This window comes from Columba livia, chromosome 4 (assembly GCF_036013475.1).
Source record: "Columba livia isolate bColLiv1 breed racing homer chromosome 4, bColLiv1.pat.W.v2, whole genome shotgun sequence".
NCBI classification, from domain to species: domain Eukaryota; kingdom Metazoa; phylum Chordata; class Aves; order Columbiformes; family Columbidae; genus Columba; species Columba livia.
The window spans coordinates 24387803-24409160 of record NC_088605.1 but is presented as its reverse complement, the minus strand read 5'-3'; the positions used below and the strand labels follow the sequence as shown (position 1 = coordinate 24409160).

The 21358-nt window shown below is 36.6% G+C and overlaps 2 protein-coding genes across 5 annotated transcripts in view; one reads left to right on the top strand and one right to left on the bottom strand.

Annotated features, from left to right (window-relative positions):
- The window catches only part of TMEM156 (transmembrane protein 156), a 49351-nt gene extending 30611 nt beyond the window's left edge, over positions 1 to 18740 (top strand). For 2 of the 3 annotated variants that reach the window (XR_010472526.1, XR_010472525.1), the window contains 2 exons: positions 4048 to 4136; positions 18325 to 18740. Coding sequence is in view for 1 of the 3 variants with exons in the window: in XM_065062643.1 (XP_064918715.1) it covers positions 4048 to 4061 (14 nt within the window). In the remaining 2 variants the exon portion in view is untranslated. Of the gene's footprint in view, positions 1 to 4047; positions 4196 to 18324 lie in introns of those variants that run through there. The other variant, XM_065062643.1, reaches the window with a different exon arrangement.
- Positions 1 to 21358, bottom strand: part of FAM114A1 (family with sequence similarity 114 member A1) — a 36209-nt gene that overhangs the window by 3201 nt on the left and 11650 nt on the right. For both annotated transcript variants that reach the window (XM_065062630.1, XM_005501262.3), the window contains exons 4-13: positions 18734 to 18847; positions 18474 to 18580; positions 16666 to 16800; positions 14738 to 14890; positions 12321 to 12444; positions 8129 to 8214; positions 6866 to 7033; positions 5564 to 5703; positions 4211 to 4283; positions 1507 to 1560 (exon numbers count right to left, since the gene is read on the bottom strand). In XM_065062630.1, coding sequence (XP_064918702.1) covers positions 1507 to 1560; positions 4211 to 4283; positions 5564 to 5703; positions 6866 to 7033; positions 8129 to 8214; positions 12321 to 12444; positions 14738 to 14890; positions 16666 to 16800; positions 18474 to 18580; positions 18734 to 18847 — 1154 coding nt within the window. The remainder of the gene's footprint in view (positions 1 to 1506; positions 1561 to 4210; positions 4284 to 5563; positions 5704 to 6865; positions 7034 to 8128; positions 8215 to 12320; positions 12445 to 14737; positions 14891 to 16665; positions 16801 to 18473; positions 18581 to 18733; positions 18848 to 21358) is intronic.

Sequence of the window (21358 nt, the reverse complement as noted above, 5' to 3'; positions counted from 1 at the left end):
TACATTGTACTTTTAAATAAACATCTGCATCATGCTATATTAGCATATGTATTCACACAAGATTTTAGAATCTGTATGTAACAAAAATGATAAATTACAACAGTTTCCTGCTAATAAGCATAGCCTGAATCACTATGTAAAAATCTCTTTTCTCCTCAGTTTGACCTCCTGGAGGGCTTTGTTTGTAACATCAGCTAAATAAAATGCCACAGCGTTCAGAAGTAGATTTTTAAATACAAAGCAGGTAGTGTCTCCACCAGCAGAACTAATTTTGAATTTGCTGTAGGTGGAAGAAGTGTCACTGAAATTAACAGTTTGAATTATTATAATGGTTTTAATGCATAGTACTATTTTTGAAATTTCCAATACTGAACGGTACAGCAGCTTGAAATGCTCCATGAACCCAGGCTGTACTCTTATATACTTGTATACAAATATGGGATTTAAGAGGTACAAAACATCATATTCCACAATTCTGGACATTCCCAGATTTTGCAATTCCTGGAGCACAGAAAGATAAGTCAGTTGCAACAGCAAATTTATGCAGTAACTAAAGGTGCTGGATAGTAATCTTTACTACAGCTCTATTCAACTCCCCATGATTTTCCTTAATGGTATTGTTAACTCAGTGCAAAGCTGCTTATTGTAAAACAATCTTTTCCCCATTTTTAAGGGACCACAACTATTGGATAGAGAATGACAATTTGTAGTCACTACTGTATGTCTATTTGCATTTAGAGAGAAGTGTGATCTAATTAGCAGAGTTCAAAGAGTTCATGCTGCAGACAGTACACATTTTAGTAATGCACAAGTATATTACTCCTTCTTGACCTCTCCCTCCTCAGTAAAACCGAGGCACATTTTACTCACTGTGCTTTCCTGATGAAAAGTAGATCATGGTGTCTAATAGAAGAAGCCACTCGCAGATCAAGGTGTCTAATAAATCAGTCATGACCATTTTGGTGATGTCTGACACAATTATCTATGCACTGACCAAGCCTGCTGCTACACTGTTAATCTTTGCAGAAATCTAAATGCCTGCGGATGCAAAAGCACTATCGCATACCTGCAATTCAAATTTTAAAGAAAAGCATAGTCTGAAACTATCTATGAATAAAAAATACTTTGCAAGATTTGAAGTAGGTAACAGAACAGTAAGAATAGGCTTATCCCAAGCAAGCTGTAGACAGGTTAAAAAGAGCTAAACTGCACACTGCAAATTGTCTGCTGTGCTCTGACCAATAGAGCAGCAGAATTTATGAGCTGGCCAGTCTCACATCAGTCATACAATTCTGAAGAATCCTCAGTAAATGCGATATTACTACTATAGTATTTGTGGGAGAAGCTGAACACAACAAAAGAGATGTTTATGATCTGGCACTGAACAGCTAGAATAATATTATAATTACTTTTTATATAGTTATCTCTTCAGACAGAAAGGTGACTGTTTAACTTCAAAATAATTTTACTAGAATATTTCCTAATGTGAAAAAAGTGAAGGCTTACCTCTAATAGCACACTGTCGACGAGGGGGTTAAGAGCCTCTGCCTTCATACTGCTCTGTAAACCGGAAAATAGAATGAAATGGCAGGACAAGAAATACATTTAACAGAAATATACTGATATCTGAGAAGTGGTTTTATGAATTCTATAAAGGTCTTGCCTCACCTTGATTCTTATTCAGACTGTTTATCACAGTATTCCTAATAACTGTCTCTATATTTCATACACACTTCAGTAGACCCTGCAAATTTCTATCACTGAGTACAACGAACAAAGACAGGCCCAGAGTTTTACTTTTTCATTAATTCATGTTTCAAAATGCCTGTTTTCCCATGGATATGAGATTCACGTGATGACACTGTCTGTCCATTTGTCTAACAGTGCCCTTTTCATCTCCCCTAAAATTTGTTAACCCCTTGCTGATTCAAGGAAACAAGAGAGAGAAATACAGGGCAGAAAATAATGAAGTTCTTAGAAGTTTCATGAAAATCTGCAGTTAGGTGGAAATGAAAGGCCTAGATTAGTTCCCCTACAGAAGGAAAAGCATGTGAAGCACAGATCCCCAAACTGGAGGCAGTATACATTGAGCTGGGCAACGTGGGCTGCCCATTAAATATAGCTCCATACACGTAGCATTTTTCTCAGCCACCAGACAGGAATAAAAATGGGTACAATGAAAAGTGACATTACTAGAAGCTACAGAAATGAAATCCCTAGAAAACCAAGAATCATCAGCTCTTCTGCTTTTTAAAATGGCAACAGTTCTTTCCTTTTTTATTTCTAACTGCTCTTTGCATTGTGGTTTTTCAGATACCAATACCAGACAGTGGACTTTATTAGAATGAAGGAAACACAATCTCGATTACTTTAACTGGGGGATGTCCACTTACAATCTTGTAGCTTTCGTATTGCACACTTAAAGAAACATGAAACTCCTTAATTTTAGTCCAGAGAAAGATGGCAGAAAAAAGAGAAGATGATTAGAGAAAAGAAGGGCAATTTTAATGTCAGTTACTAGAAAATCCATTAGAGAGTGTACTGTTTAGCTGATTGTCAATAAACTCCTGAAACAGATAGAGAGCCGTATCAATGAAATACTATTGATTGTATGAATCAATAAATTAAAGTTTGAAAGAAATCTTGTGTGGCAAGCGAAGCTGTTATTTCTTACTTCTGCATTACTGCTCACTCTTAGAAACACCACCAGTATTACAGACTAGGTGCACAGCCAGCACTACAACTAATGTCTGAATTACACAGATATAAGTATAGGGACGGCACTATGTTTGAAGCCATTTAAGCCATTTCTCAGTTTCCCTCAAGATTACGGACTTTGCAGGACACTGGAATGTGTTAGTGAAAGCAGGTGCTGCTGGCAGGTTAAGGAAGAAGTTGAACCACTGGGACATGCAGGAAGACATAGATTTTCTACAGCCCTGTGTGCTGGGTGCTCCTGGCCTTCCTACTGGTCATGGTGAGCAGAAGGCCCACATCATCCTCCAAAAGCTTACAGGGATCGGGCAGCACTTAAAGATCACCAGACTGCCCTACTAAAACTCTCCTCTAGTGTCTTTGTGCTTAATTTCTTATAAAGCCACACAAAAGTCCACAAAAACAATCTGGTCCTAAAAACAGAGTGCAGAGTTACTAAGAACAAAACCTAGTGCAAGGCTTATGAAAGTTTTAGTTTCCAATTTTCTGAGCTGGCCCAAATTAATATTTAATGTGCAATTTATTTTTATGTGTCCGTGCATGTATTTTTTTCAAGTGTCACACAAAGATATGATAAAATAAAATTCCAAAATGCAAAACAAGCAGTTTCTCCCAGAGTAATGGGAAGGAATGTAAATTATTCAGAATAAAAGCAACCCAATAAATTATGTTCTCTACAAATAACTCTGAAAAAAACTTGTTCAGAGACAGGCTGGAAGAGCTCATGGGAGAGCTGAGGAAATTTCCTTTGATGTACATTCATCCTCTTTTGGAGTAATCAGGGGAGCCAGAGTTGGATCTTCTCTGACATTTACAGAACAATTTCAGCAACAGCACAGATTTTGCCTCTGGATCCTGCTAGAATGCTCAGATGTCAGTCATTTTTGAAACATCTTGAAAGGCAGGATACTATTTCTAGCAAAGATGTTAACAGATAAATGGATGTTTCTAAATGGAGTATCTTGAGATATGAGTGATTTTTTTTTTAAGATGGATGACCAAACAGATTTTCTAATTCTTAAACCTTTTGCAAGCACAGTGATCCTAGGCCAGGGGACTTAGCAAAGGCTACAAAGACAGCTCTTGAAACCATTAGTAAGGTACTGGAAGTGTTACTGTTAATGACTTTTACACAAATGCATTCAAAAGGCTGAGTAGGAGAGGAAAATGTCACCAAGTGGTGAGACTTCAAATGTGGGGCCCTTTCAGTAGGGGCAAATAAGTAATGAGTGGTGATCATGAAAAACGGGAAATGGTGTCTAGAAAGAGAGATTTTAGAATGCAGGGGACATGCTGCAGTCTATGAAGGCTCATAAACTTTCTCTACAACAGGGAATCTGCTGTAAAAATGCCCTCTGTTCTTAATCTGATGAAAGAAGTACCCTCTTTGCTGCTACCTCATGCAAACCCACAGGACTCAGGTAACAATTTCTGTTTTAAGAAGTGAACTATGTTAAAAAAAGCCCAAATGCTACAGAAAATGCTGTTCTCTTACCCCAGCTGCTGTTAAAGAATCCGAAAACTTCTTTGATAAAGATGAAACTTCATTGCACATGGCACTTGTTAAACTGGTTTGAAAAAAAGAGACAAAGATAAAAATTCATCCATGTCCCGTCAATGGATGACTATGACTGTTTCAGGCACAAATTCCATCTTAGAAGCCAAGATTATTCTTAAGGCAATTTTACTTCTAGCAATTATTAAAATATTTTAAGGTACATTTTGCTCATAATATAATTTTTATATTCTTCCACTGAAAAATGATGACTACAGCAGCAAAATTATGTCATGTTGCTTCAAACACTAGTCTTACTTGATAGGGCAATATTTCAATTTTTAAAATTCTAAACTTCTAGTTTAACTCTTGCTTTTCTGATGATTACAACAACACAACTCCTAGAAATACTGTTGGAAATAAATCAAACCTTAATGAGAACAGTGAGAAGTTTCCTATCTAAGCCATAAAACATCTACTCTGTACTAAAAGAGGAAGTACCCTTGTGGTTAAAATATGAGAGAACAAGGAGATCTAATTCTATTCCTGGATGTTTCACTGTTTTGCTAAACTTTCACAAGTGCATCATACAGAACCTCATCCTGCAAGGTGCACCACAGCTTAGCTCTAATTCTGAAAAATACTTGATCAAGTACTTCATTTTAGACTGAAGTGTTCCTACAGACTTTGCTAGTGCTATTAGCATTCTTAAAGATAAACACTTGCTTAAATACATTTCTTACTTAGGACTCAAGTGCTTACAGTGTCTTAACATCAAAACCCACTGAAAACAGTAGAATTGATTACTATGGAGAGCTTGAGATATGAATTTTGAGTACCACCAGATAAACTGGCTTATTGGATTCATATTTGTTTTGTTGTGGTTTACTACAAAGTTGCTGATAAATATGGTTCTATTGTTTAGAATTACAGGTTGATTTTTGCATATTTTTGGCAGACAAACACTAGATAATGAATCTATTGGCAGACAAGAAGACTGCATTATGCACTCTAAAGGCAAATTCTGTATGTGTTGGCACAGTATCTTTTGCAGAGGGAACACGAAATGCAACCCAAATTATTACAGCGTGTACATTCACTTGCTGGAGCAGAAACAACTTTTAGCCCCTGAATAGGTCATGTTTTTGTAAACATACATGTCAGCCATGTCAGAAAATGACAGGTAGCCTACATAACTTGCCTATATGAGAAAATGTAGCACCAGGACCCCTAAAGCCAATGCTGTTTGTTGATCCATGAACTTACTGTGCCTCCAAGTGCCAAAAACTTAACAGAACATCACAAGTTTTAAGAAAATGTCAAATGTCCATATATGCCATACATAATACTCACTTTGTCAGTACTTTTGCTTGATCTTGAGCTGTTTTCTCTACTTCTTGCCCATGCAGAATTAATTCTGCTACTTTATGGAGCTGCTCGATACATCGAGCAGTCACCTCAGCCAGACTTTCAATGGACAGCTTGTAGATTTCCTTAAATTAAAAGCAGGGAATGCTATTATCAATAATAACAACACTGATCAATATGCATATATATATATATATATATATATATATAAAAGAATTTGAAACACAGGAGCCCTCCCCACTCCAACTGGAAATACCAGCCCATACATAGTCACAAACAACACCAGAAAAATGAAATATCCACAGATGATAAAATACACACCTTATACTCATTCTGAAAAATCGGTAAGAACAAGTCTAGCAACTATTTAGATGGGAACTAGGTCAGTCTTTCAGATTTTTAACATAGCACTTTTAAATCTAGTTCTAACAAATACAAAGATCCCTTAGGTCTAGAAGAAGTAATAATTATTTTCATATAGAGCCAAAAGTAACGAGTCATCCCTCAGATGGACCTCCAGAGTAGAAATCAATAATACTCCCAATTAAAAAGCGGCTTTTGTCAGCAATGACTGAAATTCTACCTAGCACTGTGGTACTACAGCTTTCACCAGCTGACACCAGCTTGAAATCTGCAATCACATAAAAATCTGTATTATGCAGCATGAGTCTGTTTCCTTCTTTGTACCTTTTTTTGTTAAGAAAACACGAGAGATAATTTCTTTACTAGAATTCATTCAAAAAAATCTTGACAAAGATACCAAGCACATTTAATATTGCTATAACTTGGCACAAAATATTCAATCATAATAAACCTTATCAACAAGAGGGGTTGTCTAAATGGACAACAGGTCTTAAGTGCTATCTTTCATAAAGAGAATGAACACTTGTGAGTTGCCTAAATAATATTTCTGATTTGTCTGTTTGTGATTTAAACTGTTTAAGAGCTTAAATGAAGTCAGAGAATTTTTTCCATGTATTGTCACTGGGAGAAAGATGCCCAGGAATGCTGACATACGACTTTCCATGTGCTATTGATATGACACCACAGAATCCCTCAGCTCACTGTATGTTGTGTACACACATGCACACACACAGAACCACAGATAAAAAAATTAAAACAACGCGATAGGCAGAGGACCTGCTACTCTGATATTTCTTAATACTTCCATGAGTTTATAAAATAAGGACAACATATAAAACCAACACACAAAGATAAATAAGTAATCTTATCTAACAAAGTGTAACAATTTGCTTAATGAAATTTATCCTCCAAAAGCTATTTTACCTCCACAGTTTTGTTTCTATTTACTTCTGGTTTATCACTGTCAATTTTATCTTGTTGTTCAGTGTTTTCTTCACCAGGTTCTCCAGATTTTTCTTTTAGCTTCCCTTCTATGTCTACAGAGGTGGAAGAACTTGCTTCTTCAAGCCAGTCATGAGCTTTTTTCCTAGCCTGCCAAACAAAGAACAACCCCAAAGTTCAGCTCAAATAGGGAATATCAAATGATGTTCCTGAACATTAAATAACAATTAATTTTCACATTCAAAATTTTAAACATATCAAGCCTCTGTGTGGCATTAAGTGTACATTTATGAAACTGTAGGGAGAAGCATCTCTGGCTACTTAAAGATGGATCAACCAAGGATAATTCCTCTACAGGACTGATATTCCTAGCCAACACATAGAGTGGGCATTAATACCAAAGTTACTAATATTTCAGCTTTATGAGTATCTTTCAAAGCAATTTACATAGAAAAAAATTTTCCAAATAAAAAAATAAGAAGGTGGTATAAAGAAAAAAAAAAACACAAAAACGGACAGCTAAGAAATTCTCAAAGGAAAAATAACTAGAAAATCACTATACCATCAGTTGCCTTCCTAGGCATGAAAGCAGATCAAACTGGAAAAGCCTTGGAGTTTTATACAACTTCAGACTACTGTTGTGGTTAGTAGGAAATTTATGATGTCTCTTTTTTAACATGAAGTCAAATAAGAATATGTTAAGCCCTAAGCCTGTGCTAGTTATCCATAGTCTGTCTATGTATCTAGAGAGAGAAATATTCATCTGAGCCTAAGAGCACTAGGTCAATCACTGATAGTACAATGTGACTAGTGATGTTACCAACTTCTAGCCATCTTAGATGATGGAAGTGAGATGAGATAAACCCGAGACCTTGCTTCTAGCTAAGAAGGTCTGAAGAAGTGTCTCAGAGGAATAAACATGATGAGCAAGAAAAATAATTCCGAACCTGACCTTTGCTCCCAGAGTGTAAAACCAATCCTGCTGTGCTCATGAGCTCTGTTCTGCTACAACATCTCTGGTTCAAGGCTTTCTAACACGGCCCGTTGTGCTAGCTTATCATCGCCACTGCATCACCTCACTAATCTCACTTCTTCTATGAAAGCTTTTCTGTATTCACCCGTGCAGTCCCACCCTCCTGTACTGTGCTTTCTGAACCAAGCTGGGTACTGCGCTGTGTCAGACTGCAGAACAAAACTCTCCCTCTTTGCCCAGGAAATGGGGGCAGCTCACTCACAGGTGCTGACCTTGTTAAGTTTGTCAGGAGTAGCAGCAACGTGCAGTTCAAAGAGCAGTTCAGTGAGCATGCTGACAAACTCCTCACCCATATCCGCTGCAAGAAAAAACAAGACAATTTTTGTTAGGGTGCTATCACTAGAATATTTTACATGATCAAATACATCCAAATACATCCAAACAGTTTTCCCTGGCACCCTCACACCTGAAAAGCGGCAACAGTGACACAAGAAAGGGGTGTGTGCATGTATATGCTCAAATAAAGAGAACAAGCACCAGAGAGACCCATACAGCCTCATACGCTAGCTTGACACTTTGACTACTCTTTCCACCCCATTTTAAATTCCACTAAGTTTCGCAGAAATAAGGAAGAGGAGAAGAAGCTGCATGATCCCTAGTTATCTGACAAAAATACATGACCCACAAAATAAACAAAGAAGAGATACTAACCTATCCTCTCAAACCAAGGAATAAAAATTGCAGCAGGGCCAGATACAAATAAGCTTCAGAGGAAACACACTGAAAAACATGTTCTCTATCGCTCTGTCTGCAAACCACAGCTGAGAGGTGTGTTTTCTTCCTACTTTAAGATTGAGCTTTGCTTAAATGAAGAATGTATTCTGTTCTGCTCTGGAGTAATGAACCTTAAAGAATCTGCACTTTTATTTCACAAGATTTATGAGCAAAGATAAATATCACTTGCATTTGAACTTCACCTTTATTATATATATTCTTTTGAATACTTGCAGTTCCCATATTCGAACATGCTCTAAGTTTCTAAAAGTTGGTATTTTGCTTGATTCTGTTCATCTGCACTGACTGAGTTTGGAATCTTCATTAGCATTTTCTAGTGGAATACACAAAATCCATTTTTTTTAGCCTGATGACACTAAAAGGTCCAAGTCCCCATTCTAAGCCTGATAGAAGTCCAGCTACTTCAAAAATGAATTTCACGTCTTTCTGCCTTCCCATTTTTTGGTTCATTTTTTAGGTATGGCCATTTTTTCCACTTTTACAGAAATCTTCAGTACTGGGCTTAAAAGCAGAGGGCCATTACTCTCCAGTGAGTCCACGGATTTTGGTGGAACTGTTTACAGTCCACCATACCTTGCAACATGTGGAAAGGTGGTGGAATCTGACACTCAGATTATACTCTCTTGGTGCAAAGGACATCTCACCTTTGCTTGTAAAGAGAGTGCCTGCCTTTGGTGCTATAAAATAAATTCGTATTTAGCATGAAGAACTCTTCACCTGCAGTGACCAAGAGACTGAGCTTTCCTCTTAAAAGCAGGCGAGCAGGTCAAGAGGAATGTATTCGGTAAGCCAAAGAGATGCAGAGATTTAATCTCATTGCTGACCTTATCAGTAAATTTTTGCAACAGCATTTTCAGGTTTTGCAGTCCAGTACCTCTTAGAAACACTGAATTCACTTGTCCTTAAAACAATGCCAAATTGTTTTATAAACTGCAGCATGCTGAAAACTGATAAGTAGTTCACTTCATCAGTGCAAAGTTACCAAAATTGTTGATAAGTGGCATAATCAATTCAATGCTCACTTTGGTTACTGTCTCCCTGAAGCTCATATATGAAAGTTTAGGTATTAATAGCTTTCAAAAACTTTCATAAACAGCTGAAAGGAAAAGAAGCTGCAGGGAAAAGTACATGAAAGGGTTGCACAATCAAAGTGAGTGGAAACATTAGAGAGAAGGGTATGCATTTGGCTTTCTCCTACTTGTGTCAGAAAATATATTTTATTTCTTTTCGGACTGATTTTGCACCTGACTGTTGAGCAAAGACACAAACCCCACTACAATTCAGTTTAAAAGTTGCCAAGCAGAAAGCCTACCCCCAATCCTTTCCCAAAATGGTCCTCCAAAGATCACTGCAGTAATTTCTCCTTGTGTAGGACTGAAAGTGTTCATGGTAGAAACTAAAAGAAGCACTAACATGTCTAAATGAGATCCTGAGAGTCCAGGATAAGAAGGGATCCTGAGAGTTTACAGAAAGCAAATGGCCACTCTTTTCAAACACTTGAATTCAAAGTACTGGTTTTCCTTCCAGCGAGTCTTTTGCTAAATATATACAGCACTGACAAATGACACCATATAAATAACATGACTTTGATGATGAGAAAATGGTAACAAATTAGCAATAAGTGGTAATTATTTTCAAATTCTGCTTAGTAGCTAGATAAGATTTAACACTTTCAAATACCATTAGTTAATCTCTGACTTTGTAGAGGATGGCTTCCTTACATAAAGGAAAAAAACCCCACAAGTTTTATTGAGCTAGGAAGCATAAATCAGAACCCTACTGAAGGCAAGTTGTTGTTTTGAACTGTTTAGCAAGCAGGATTAAAACTCAAAATTCCTCCATAGAATTTAACATAGACTGCTATTTCTTGCTAGATTAGGTAGCTTAAGTAAAAATAAGTAATTCTGTATGCAAAATATGCTAATAAAAAACCATATGGCTTATTGACTTGATTTTATAAGTGTAAATCCTATTAACGTGCTTAAGAGGGTCTTAATTGTATTAACTATCTTGAGCTAAGAAAGCTAACTGGAGTGAAGCATTGTCTTCACAGAAAGACTTTCATTTAATCCTGATCAGCCAACCCATTGTTAAACTTTACTGTCTTTTATCTATGCTGGATGCCAAATGTTGTTTATTTTTGGTAACATTAAACACAGACCATTTTCTTAGCATAAACATCAGTTGCACCATAGAAATATGCTGAAGGTCCCAACAAGTAATATCCAGTAAACAAGTCCAGTTTAAAAAACAAGCAAAAAACCAACTCAAACCTAGACCCTAAAAGACGTGCTTCACTGAAAAAACAGAACTTCTGACCACCAGAGAAATGTCACTTTGTGCAAGACACAGAGCTTTTCCTGGGGGCTGGTTTCAAAGCAAGGAACTATTTCCCACAGCCATTAAGGAGCAACAGACACCTCATGAATCTTTGCTCTTAAGCAGATAACACATCTTCTTGACTTCTCACCACCCTACAGAAGAATGTGGGGTTTAAAGAGTAACAAGGGGACAAAAAAACCCAGCACAAAACTCTAGCATAGTAAGACTCAACACTAAACAATCGCTGCCCCCCTATCCCCACCGAGAAGAGACAATAAGCTCTCTGTGAGAGACATCATTGCTAGAAAGAGCAGTCTGAGCAGAAAATACCTTCCAGTTAGAACATGTGGATGTTAACAGGCTTCTAACTTTTCTGAAGGATAAAGAAATCATACCTCACCATCTTGTAAAATGTAGGTTTTATGGGCAAAGCACCCCTGAGAAGAGCAAAAGGATATGGAAGAAATATCTTTTTATGTTTCTGAAACACAACAATATGGTGTTTGATGGCACAAGCCAGTCTTTGGTCTGGTCAAGGGGACTGTTTCTATTAGCTAGAAGATCTTTGGTATGGATCTCACAGGCCTGGAGCCATGAACTACAGTGGCTTTATGCTAACTTCTCATTCTTCTGCTCAGTCTAGTACAGGAAATGCCAAAATTCCTGACATGTTTTGCCCCTAACCAAAGCATCCACCCGCTTTATTGTAACTTCTGTGAGCTGATCTATGGGCTGTCACGCTGGTCCCGTTCTGTTCAATGCTATGCACCATGTCACGGCTGCAGCACGCTTCTGCTGCTTCAGCTTCTTCCTCACGCTCCACATGCCACCTCTTGCCAAGCAACACCTGGGAAGCAGCTTTGCCGCTATGTTTCAAAGTGACTTTCCTTCAAGAAATTCAAAGTTCTTAAGTCTCCTTATTGCACTCATCTTTTCCCTGTCTAGCAAGGAATTGAGGACGAAGCTGCTCAACAGAAAAGCATTTCTAAACACTGCAAAACTTTCAGATTACACCATTTCATAAACAGATTCTGTAAGAAAACCTCTGTTATCCAAAAGGTTATTATTTTCCCTTATTTTTTGTTTTGCTTTCATTGATGATGCAACAATGTAATATAATACTTCCTTATGTTATGTTTCCTGTATCTCACACCTCAATTACAAAAAAAAAAAATATCAAAAATAAGCATTGATCAGCTTCTAGTACTTTTAGAATATTAATTTTAGTGACTACCTTATGAAAATTATTAGGATGTCAGAAATCATTATTTGGATTGCAATTTTAAAAAGTACTATACAGAGAAGTAACAATTATTCATATGACTAGGGCTCTGCTTTTCTAATTACCTTTCTGTGGCTGCACTGCTTCATCATCTGATTCCTTTGGAACAAAAATCTCTTTTATAGCAATCAAATCATTTTTCACAGTCTCCAACTGCTCTCCATCAAGTGTTGCTAAATATGACTGAATCTGTAAAAGAATGGACAGTAAGCATTCCTCAACAAAACAGAGCATTTCTTAAATGCTAATTTAGAGCATGACACCAAAATAAGCTAAGAAATGGAAACTTCCATTATGCTCAAGCTTGTTTCTAACCTTCCAATGTCGACACATTTCTAGTTTTCATCAACAAAATTGGTTGAGTATCACAAAAATTAATCCAGCCTTGCAAGATCATCAGGTTGCTACCTTCTCCCAGAACATTAGCTTCGAATTATACATCTCTGGTTTAATTACAAACTGGAAAAAGCATTTTGGGATTGCTTGGACGAAGACAGCAGGCAAAAAGAGCACAGGCAGAATTCATGATTAGTCTAAGCACTCATAGGAAGAGCTGGAAAAAGCACCTGGTTTCCCTTCCTTCAAAATGCAACCAAAATTATTGACAGTCTACCTGTTCCAAAGAATGTACTGACAGGTCTGTGCATGTCTCAGGGATCTGCAAGTCATAGAATGATTTTGGTTGGAAGAGACCCTGAGGATCATAAAGTCCAACCATAACCTAACTCTGGCACTAAATCATATCCCTAAAAGTTCCTGCATATCTAATAGGGTGGCAAGCCTGAAAGGAATGGAAACAGATTCTTTAAATCACTGTTTGCACTGCAGTTTATGGTGTTAATCCTGTGACCACACTCTGCCTATGGAAGCCAAGAGAGAAGCCATTTTACTTTTAGGTTTGTTTCAAGTTTTTCTTTTCAAGCTTGCTTGACAGCTGTGCAGACTGGCCAAGTGAGAGACTGGAGAAAGACTGTTATTTTCTTGGGCTCCTCCTTGATGTGTCCAGCTCATAAGCTCAAGGTTAAATGAAAGATAAAGTTGTGAGACCCAACTCAGGTTGTGAAGGGCTACCTACGGCTTTGCAGTCTCACTCGATAGCATTGTCCACTTCATAGGATTAATCTGGAACTTTTTGTAATGGAAACTTTTAAAATAAAATCTTAAAAATATTATAAAATCACTGCTATTAGAAGCACATAGGACATTAGCAATGCTTTCAGTCTCTCTCGTGCTCCTCTTTTGGCTTTTGGGCTGTTAGGAAAGGTCTCAGGCTTACAGGACTTAAAGTATTTTGTGTGTGTGTGTATAGTAATTGGAATATTTATCAGGGAATTGGACTTGTTGACCCACACAGCTGCATTCAATCCTGTTGGAGTGAGTAGGACTATGAACAAGGGGTTTTCATGAACATAACATGAAGCACATAAAAAACCTCATGGTAACAACCTGCACATGTCTTACTTACCCTGTGGTATTTCATTGTAAAAGAAAGATAGTGTTGACACATGCAATTAACCTGAACTTATTTTTTGTTTATCTCTTTCCTGTTTTGTGGGGGTTTGTTTGTTCATTTGTTTTCCAAAAGCAGGCCCTTGAACCTTACCTGTGGGGTTTGAATTTATAATTTTTCATTTAGATATAATTGCAAAATATAAAAACATCATGGCCAGTATGTACCTAGTTGTTATTAATATATGCTTCCTTCATTTGTTAGAGGAAATAATACATTTTAAAAAATAAGTTGGTTATTTTTATTATAAAATAACCCAGAGGGCAAGGCATGCTAATTACAAAAACAAAGAAAACTTGTATTTTAAGAAATTTTTTAGAAAACTGTTTCAGTATAAAATACCACTGCTGGGAATTTATTAAACTCTATTAATCCACTGCTAGTTGATCTACCGATCTACTAGCAGAGTCAATAAATTGACAGCAGAAATTAAAAAATATATTTATCATATAGGCCCTAGTAACATTAGCATCATCTTCAGAGAGACATTTGTATACTTCCAGTAATAATTAATATCTTGGGGTAGTTTTACATAACTGCAAAAACTAAGACAATAAAGGCAGCTTAGGAATTGAATAAGTAATCTGGAATTAATTTTAATTCACTGGCCTCCAGGTGCTGTAGGTCTGGAATTCCTGAATGCAGGTATCAGTGACTGATACAAAAAAAAAAGCCTTCAACCTGAAAAGACATCTGTATAGTGTCACAAGCTGAAAAATACAAACTACGTATGGTCCTAAAAGAAATAACTTTCAGCTATGAAGTTGTTTGGATTGAGTTAATCTTGGAGGTAAATTTTAGGTGTATTGAGATTGATCTCCTGAAGCCAAGGACTGGCTCATGGGACCAATCCAGATCTCTCTGAAGCTGACAGAAAACTTACTGTTCATTCCACATGCACCTGCAGAGTGAAATTAATGTAAAGATTGATTTTTACCAACCTTTTTGATTTATGCTGTCTGCATACTGTACCTGAGCTTCACTTTCATTTGACAGGATTTCCAGAGCTTCAAGGTGAGACAAACCTTGGAATTCATCAAAAAGTAGTCCATAATGTGCTGTTCTTTCAACCGTAACTTGCTGGGCCCGCCTCTGTTTCTCTTTTTCTTTAGCTTCTCGCAACAGCTGCAAAAATATACATAATTTCTGTTGTTTTATTGGTAGTGCTGTAGGTATGACAGATTTTATTACTTTCTGCTTCTGCTTGTCTAGGAAGTAGTAATAAAATTTGGTGCTATATCACACCTGCAGAGCTGAAATTTTAGCACTGAAATATCTAACTTCTTTTTTGACAAACCTCTCTAATAAAATATTTAAGTAGTATTCTAAGTGTCATTTTCCCGAAAGTAATTTCTAACCATCGTTAAACAAACAAACAAACAAACCATGAACAAACAATCTTGCTTGTGCTCTCAAAAGCAACATCAGCTATGGATACCATCTAATAAATTTAGCCACCAATTACAATGAAAAAAAATAAAAAGGACTATTTCATACACAGCCTTAAAGAGTCACGCAGTCCATTCTACAGACCACAAAATGGAAAGAACATTATTTCCAGGACCTACTTGCATAAATAATGCACCTATATAGTATTTCCTTTAAAATATTTTTAGCAGATGCAAAAGTCAGTTTATGTGACAGCAGGACTGACGAAAGAGATTGGCCTGATAAGGTATGACTTCTACCAAAAGTGGGGCAGAGCTACACTCCATATACTTGGGGACATTTTGGAGTGATCTTATACACTTGTATTTGTGGATAAGGACAGAATAGCGTATGGAATAGGATCTTCTATTCTCCTTCTGTTCCCAGGAAGCAATGGCCTCTCATATGAATTTGCAAGAGTAAAGCTGTAAATGCAGGTGAACTGCATCATAAGTCACATATAAGCCTCTGAATACGGGGGAACTCTTGCCTCTTACACTATTCCATCATTCAAAATTGCTACAATATTGTCTTCAGTTATTCATTTGTTACAAAAGACTTACGATGGTAGATCTTTCAGTCTTCAACTTCAAAAGATCACTCACAAAGTTTTATGTACAAATCACCCAAAAGGAAGCACTGTGTTATACAACACATGAGAACTGATTTATGTCACTTTCTGCCTCAGATTTTTTGTGTGAATTCACACACGTTATTTATAAGGTGTGCTCAAAAGCTCATTTTAACCCTGTGGTTCTTACCATGAGTTACTTGCTTTTGGCCTACCACAGTATCAGTCTGTTCACACTTACAATGACAAACACTAGAGATGAAACATCTTATTAAAAGAAAAACACCTTACTCCTCTTTACAAGGAAGTAAACGTAGAAAATGAAAAACTTTTTGCAACATCAATTGATTTCTACAAGTGTCTGCAGAGCTAAAATAATTTTGTACTGACAGCACTTATACTCCTCTTTTGTTTTTATTGTGCCTCTGAACCTTTAAACATGCAAGTCATGACTGCATAAGGGTACTGTTAGTTTAGATGGATATTAAGATACAACTTTTCACAGCTTTAATTCCTAATGAAACATATATCATATTCCAGTATTACTCATTCCCTAGGAAAGGAGTACAGTGATTTTTATGCTGGAAGATACCTATCTACAGTTATTACAAACACACCAACAATTTTATTCTGTCTCCAGAGTATAATGATTTATCACCACATATACTATCTTACTAAAATCAGCCATTGCACATGTGATTATGCAGAAAAGATGACTTTACATTATGTTTTGTGGTTCTGTGAAGAAGAATAAAGTGGAACAAATATAAAGCATAATATTTATCTCCATAAGCCTGGCCAGTGTCTACTGCAATAAATAAAGCCTCTCCCTGAGGCATCTGAAATTCTGGAAAAATAATCTGAAACTGCATTGACAGAGCTGTATTTAAATAAATCCAACCTGAGACAGAGAAACTGTTCTTGCCATCAGTGTTTTGGTTCTCTTAAATCCAGGATCACTTTCTGCAAGGACATTCATGGTTGTCTTCCCAATAAACTCCAAAGCATCTAAGCCTCCAGATAATACACTTTTCCCCTGTATAAAATAACACAATGTGGTTATTTTCTTTCCACTTTATGCTAACATGAACTGTAAAGAACACTGCTTTTGTTGATACTGTCTTTGAACATTCAGGTCCCTATATTTTCTGTGCTTTAAATAACAATAGGATTGATGCATTTATAAAATTGTATTACTTTGTTCTGAACACATTTTCAAAAAGAAAAAAGATGAGCTATACCAATATTGCTAGTTAATTAAAAGACTCACACTGGAGCAAATACAACACCTGTTGCCAATAAAAAAATATGAATAATACCACTTAAATTTCATCCAAAGTCTGTGGGATCATATTTTAGATATGAATAATATGGAGCCAAAGTCCATCATGAACATTACCTAACTAATTTCTAAAATGTTGACACTAGTGATGACTCTGGAACTGTCTATCTGAATACAGTTGTCTTCCCTGTGTCTTCAAATTAGCATCAGCCCTCTCTCAATTTTTCATGTGCCCTGAAGAATTTTCACCAGCTAAAGAGTTCCATTTCAATCTGGATTATGCATCTGTCAGACACTCAAATGCTGATGTAACCTGATATATAATGGAAAACCCTACCAAAGTCTCGAATAGTATTACAGGCAACTTACTGAAACCTCAAGTTATTATTTTTGTTTGGTGACATTCATCACTGCAGTATAGCAGCCTCTCTAGGTTTGCATAAGGCTACATTTCTCTTATTTGCAACTCTTATACAATGCCCAGGTAATCTTACTTCTGTCCAGCTCTCACAAGTTCCATGATGCTCCAGATTCTGTAGCAACAGTCTTGGGAATAATCAATAAGAATCTCCCTCTGCTCTCCAAATCTTTGATATTAGAGTGATGAGGCACTCAGACTGAACTGGGTATGTGCTAAAAAAGAATTGCCACTTTGTAAAACAGGCTCTTTGGGAGTTAGTCTTATATTCCTTTCTACTTAAGGTCTCATAATTTCCAGGGAAATACAATACTGAAAAGCTCAGAGGAAAACATTTGCTATGGTAATAGTGTGTAAGAAATGTTGGGGAAGAAGGTGACACAAAAACTGATTTGGAAACAATATGGTACCGGATTTTGCAAAAGCAGAAAAGGATGAAGTGCAAGACAGAAAATATATGGAGAGTGTAACAGGAAAGAATCCTGACTCACTGAGTCTGCAATCAGATCACCTTTTGGGAAGGCTAAAATGAAATGAGAGACTAGATAGAGAGGTGAAGGTAAGGGCCAGGGACTAACAATACAGAGTTTAGTAAAAGCCTTAAAATAAGCAAATTGAATATTTTCTTATTTTATTTGCCTTCAAAAATGGTAACAAATCTCATAATACTTTCTTTGGGACGACTTAACTGCATAAAAAATTAGATGATGGTACCACAACTATAAAAAATAGATTTCCCAAGAATTTCCAGAATTCTATATCATTCAGAAGATCATATTTTTCACTGAAACTGGCGCCAAAGTAGTAACTGACTTAGTTGTATTTGACTTTTTTTTTTTCTTCTTTTTAATTTGATACAGTTATTTTGCCATGGAAGAGACTCTAAACAGACCAGCAACAGAACTACTTTTACAAAGACCTACAATTGAACACATGTGATCTACAATGAAGTTGCACCTAAAAATTATGAAGAATAACTAAAGTAGAGAGGCCAGCTAAAATGACTCACTGTGTTCTGTACAGCATTAGTGATAGCTGACAACATGCCACGAGATCCAGATGACGGAGAAGAAGGAATATTCTCAGAACACCTTTGGTCCAGAGAATCTTCTGCTTCTACCAAAAGAAAAAAGCAAGCTACAGCATACTTCCAATGCTACAAGCCACAAATTACAGTAAACTGGATTTTGTGATCAAAATCTTAAATTTCGTAAATGGAACTAATTTGGCAGTGTCAGTTTTGTCCAATTTCCATGACCCTGAACTTACGTATAACTGGTGCTTCAGCTGTAGGAGACTCTGCTGTTTCCAAAGATGCTGAACTTGTGTGATGAATTCCCAGAGTAGTTCCTGCTTTTTCCTTTACTGCTGTTATCCCATGACCTGCAGCAGAAGCGTATTTTAGATTATATGATTTGAAAACTTATTACTAACAGTGCATAGTATTCTTATACTCCACAAATTATGACAATCAGAATAACTATTAAACTTATCTCAGTTGCTTATTTTTTTTCTAGGTTAATATTTCACTTGTTTTACTATATCCAGCATATTAACTGACTAGAAATGATAAAGCTGAGATACAATACAAATGACACTAGATCTGAAAGGTAAACCTCATTTCAGTGGCACACCTAAGTTTAGTTCCTTGCTTTTCAAAACACTAAATATTGTACCACAATCAGTTTAAACAGAAATTGATGGTCCTCCTAATGTCGTGAGGTCTGGCCCCATCTAGTTTTCAGAAGTCTAGAACAATTAACCCCCAATTAATGGACGTGGGTGACTGCAGGGCTGAGATAAGGAATCTGCCCTTCAGTCTGCTGCATAGGTGCTATGTTAGGTAAGCATCTGAGGAATACTGGCCCAGGTCCTCAAAGTTATTTCAGGATTTAAGCTCCTCAGCTGCTCATTTGAAGTCAAATTCTGAAGTGTCTCTCCTCAAAGCTGCTATTTAAATAGACTTTGTAAAGTCTGTTGGTGTCAGATGACACAGATCAAATCATTGCTCCAGTGGCAGCTGAACTCCCACAGAGATTTTACCACCTTTACCTGATGCATACATTGTGAAACCCTAACTCTCTGTTCTATTAAAATGGTCTAGTTTAATGTAAAGAATATATGTTATTAGTGTTTTTATCTGAATAATTTTGACAGAGCAGGATTGCTTTGCTGCTTTTCTACACAGAGTTTATTTACATTAGTAGATCACATGGACTGGCAATATCTGGCTTTAGGGCAGAGTGGGACTGCCTAGTAGTCAGCAAAAGGAGGCAGTAGCTTCCTAATGTGCACCTGCCATTGTTGAAAAACATTGCCTTTAAAAAAGCTTGCTGTCGAATTATCTCCCTATTCTGCTTCTGCATATAACCGCAAGTGTGTTCATGATGTGCTTCTCTAATTACAAATGATCCACCTAGCACATCTTCCTGAGCTGGAAGTTTCCACACATCAGCTCAGACGCAATAAGTAAACAAGCAACCAGGCAAGCAATATTTCTTCCCAACACAAAATGAAATGGCTTCAGCGACCCTATTTGATTTTTTCTTGCACAGTACACTGCTACTGCACTTCAAGTAAAGCTGATCGCTTCTGGTAGCAGGACAATACAGTGTGTTAACTATCTGCCTAACTACTTATGAGCAATATTAACAACAACTTCATACTTCTTTGCTTTGTTACCTTAAACCCAACTGTGAATAAACAAATGATTTCAGAAAGGGTGTCAATACAGATGGTCAGGCAGATACCTAGACATCTGAGGCATGAAGTCAAGCATAACAATTCATTAAATGTCCATATTTTCCCACAATGTGTGCACTTTCTATTGGAAAATTTCAAAGCACCTTCTCTGAGTTACAGTAACTACAGAAAAATAGCCTATCATTTGTCAGTGCTCTGCAGCGTTCTGAATAAACAGATACATATATATGTACATACGTATACCTGTGTGTGTGTGTAGTCATACAAACATGCTTTTGAACATCTGATTAAAGAAAGATGCAGCAAAACTATTTGAAATGGAGTAGGAAGAAGGAAAGCTTAGGTTTATGATCCTATGATTTCCAGATGGGTTGCACATCAGCTGCCCTATGAATTCAATAACAAATATACTCTAGAAAACATACATGAAGCAGCACTACTAAAAGATCACATACAAGAAAACTACAGTATCTGGAGGTAAAGAACAGATGTCTCCTAAGGAAAAGATGAGCAGAAACAAGTAATTTTCTATGTTATAGCTGCATGGGATCCTGCTGTTTTACACTGAAACAGAGAGACTAAGTAGGTAAATGCTTTTACCCGTCTAAAGAAAATATGACCTTTGTCCATTTAATCTCATGTCTTACAAAATGCAGCAGTACATCCAACTGTACAGGACACACTAGGTCATGCACTACAGTGATTTAAGTAATTGCTGGATAACTTCTTGCCTTTTGGAAAATCTGTTCCAATGCAGATACTAGAGACTGGGCTACTACTGTGTCTAATCCCAGTATCCCGGTTCAAGGAAAACGTTAGCATGAACAGATTCTGCAGTCATTTATTTACGCTCCAAATTCCTGGGACTCCCTTAAATAACTATGAATTTTGCTTTTAAACTAATGTAATATATATTCCAGGTAACATTTCTTTCCATTTTTCCTGATCACAAATTTTTAAATAAGCAAGAGAGTTCTATTCTTTCTACTAACTTACTTTGGACTTGACTTGCTAACAAAATACCATTGTTCTGTAATGATATAGAAAATGAACTATGAACATTAAGCAAAAAAATTCTTCTAAATATGTGTGAAAGTTATGAATCTTCAGATTAATTTCCCAGTTTTTTTCTGTACCTAAACAGGTTTTGTTTGGTTGGTTGGGTTTTTTTTTTTAATTATATTCTGTAAT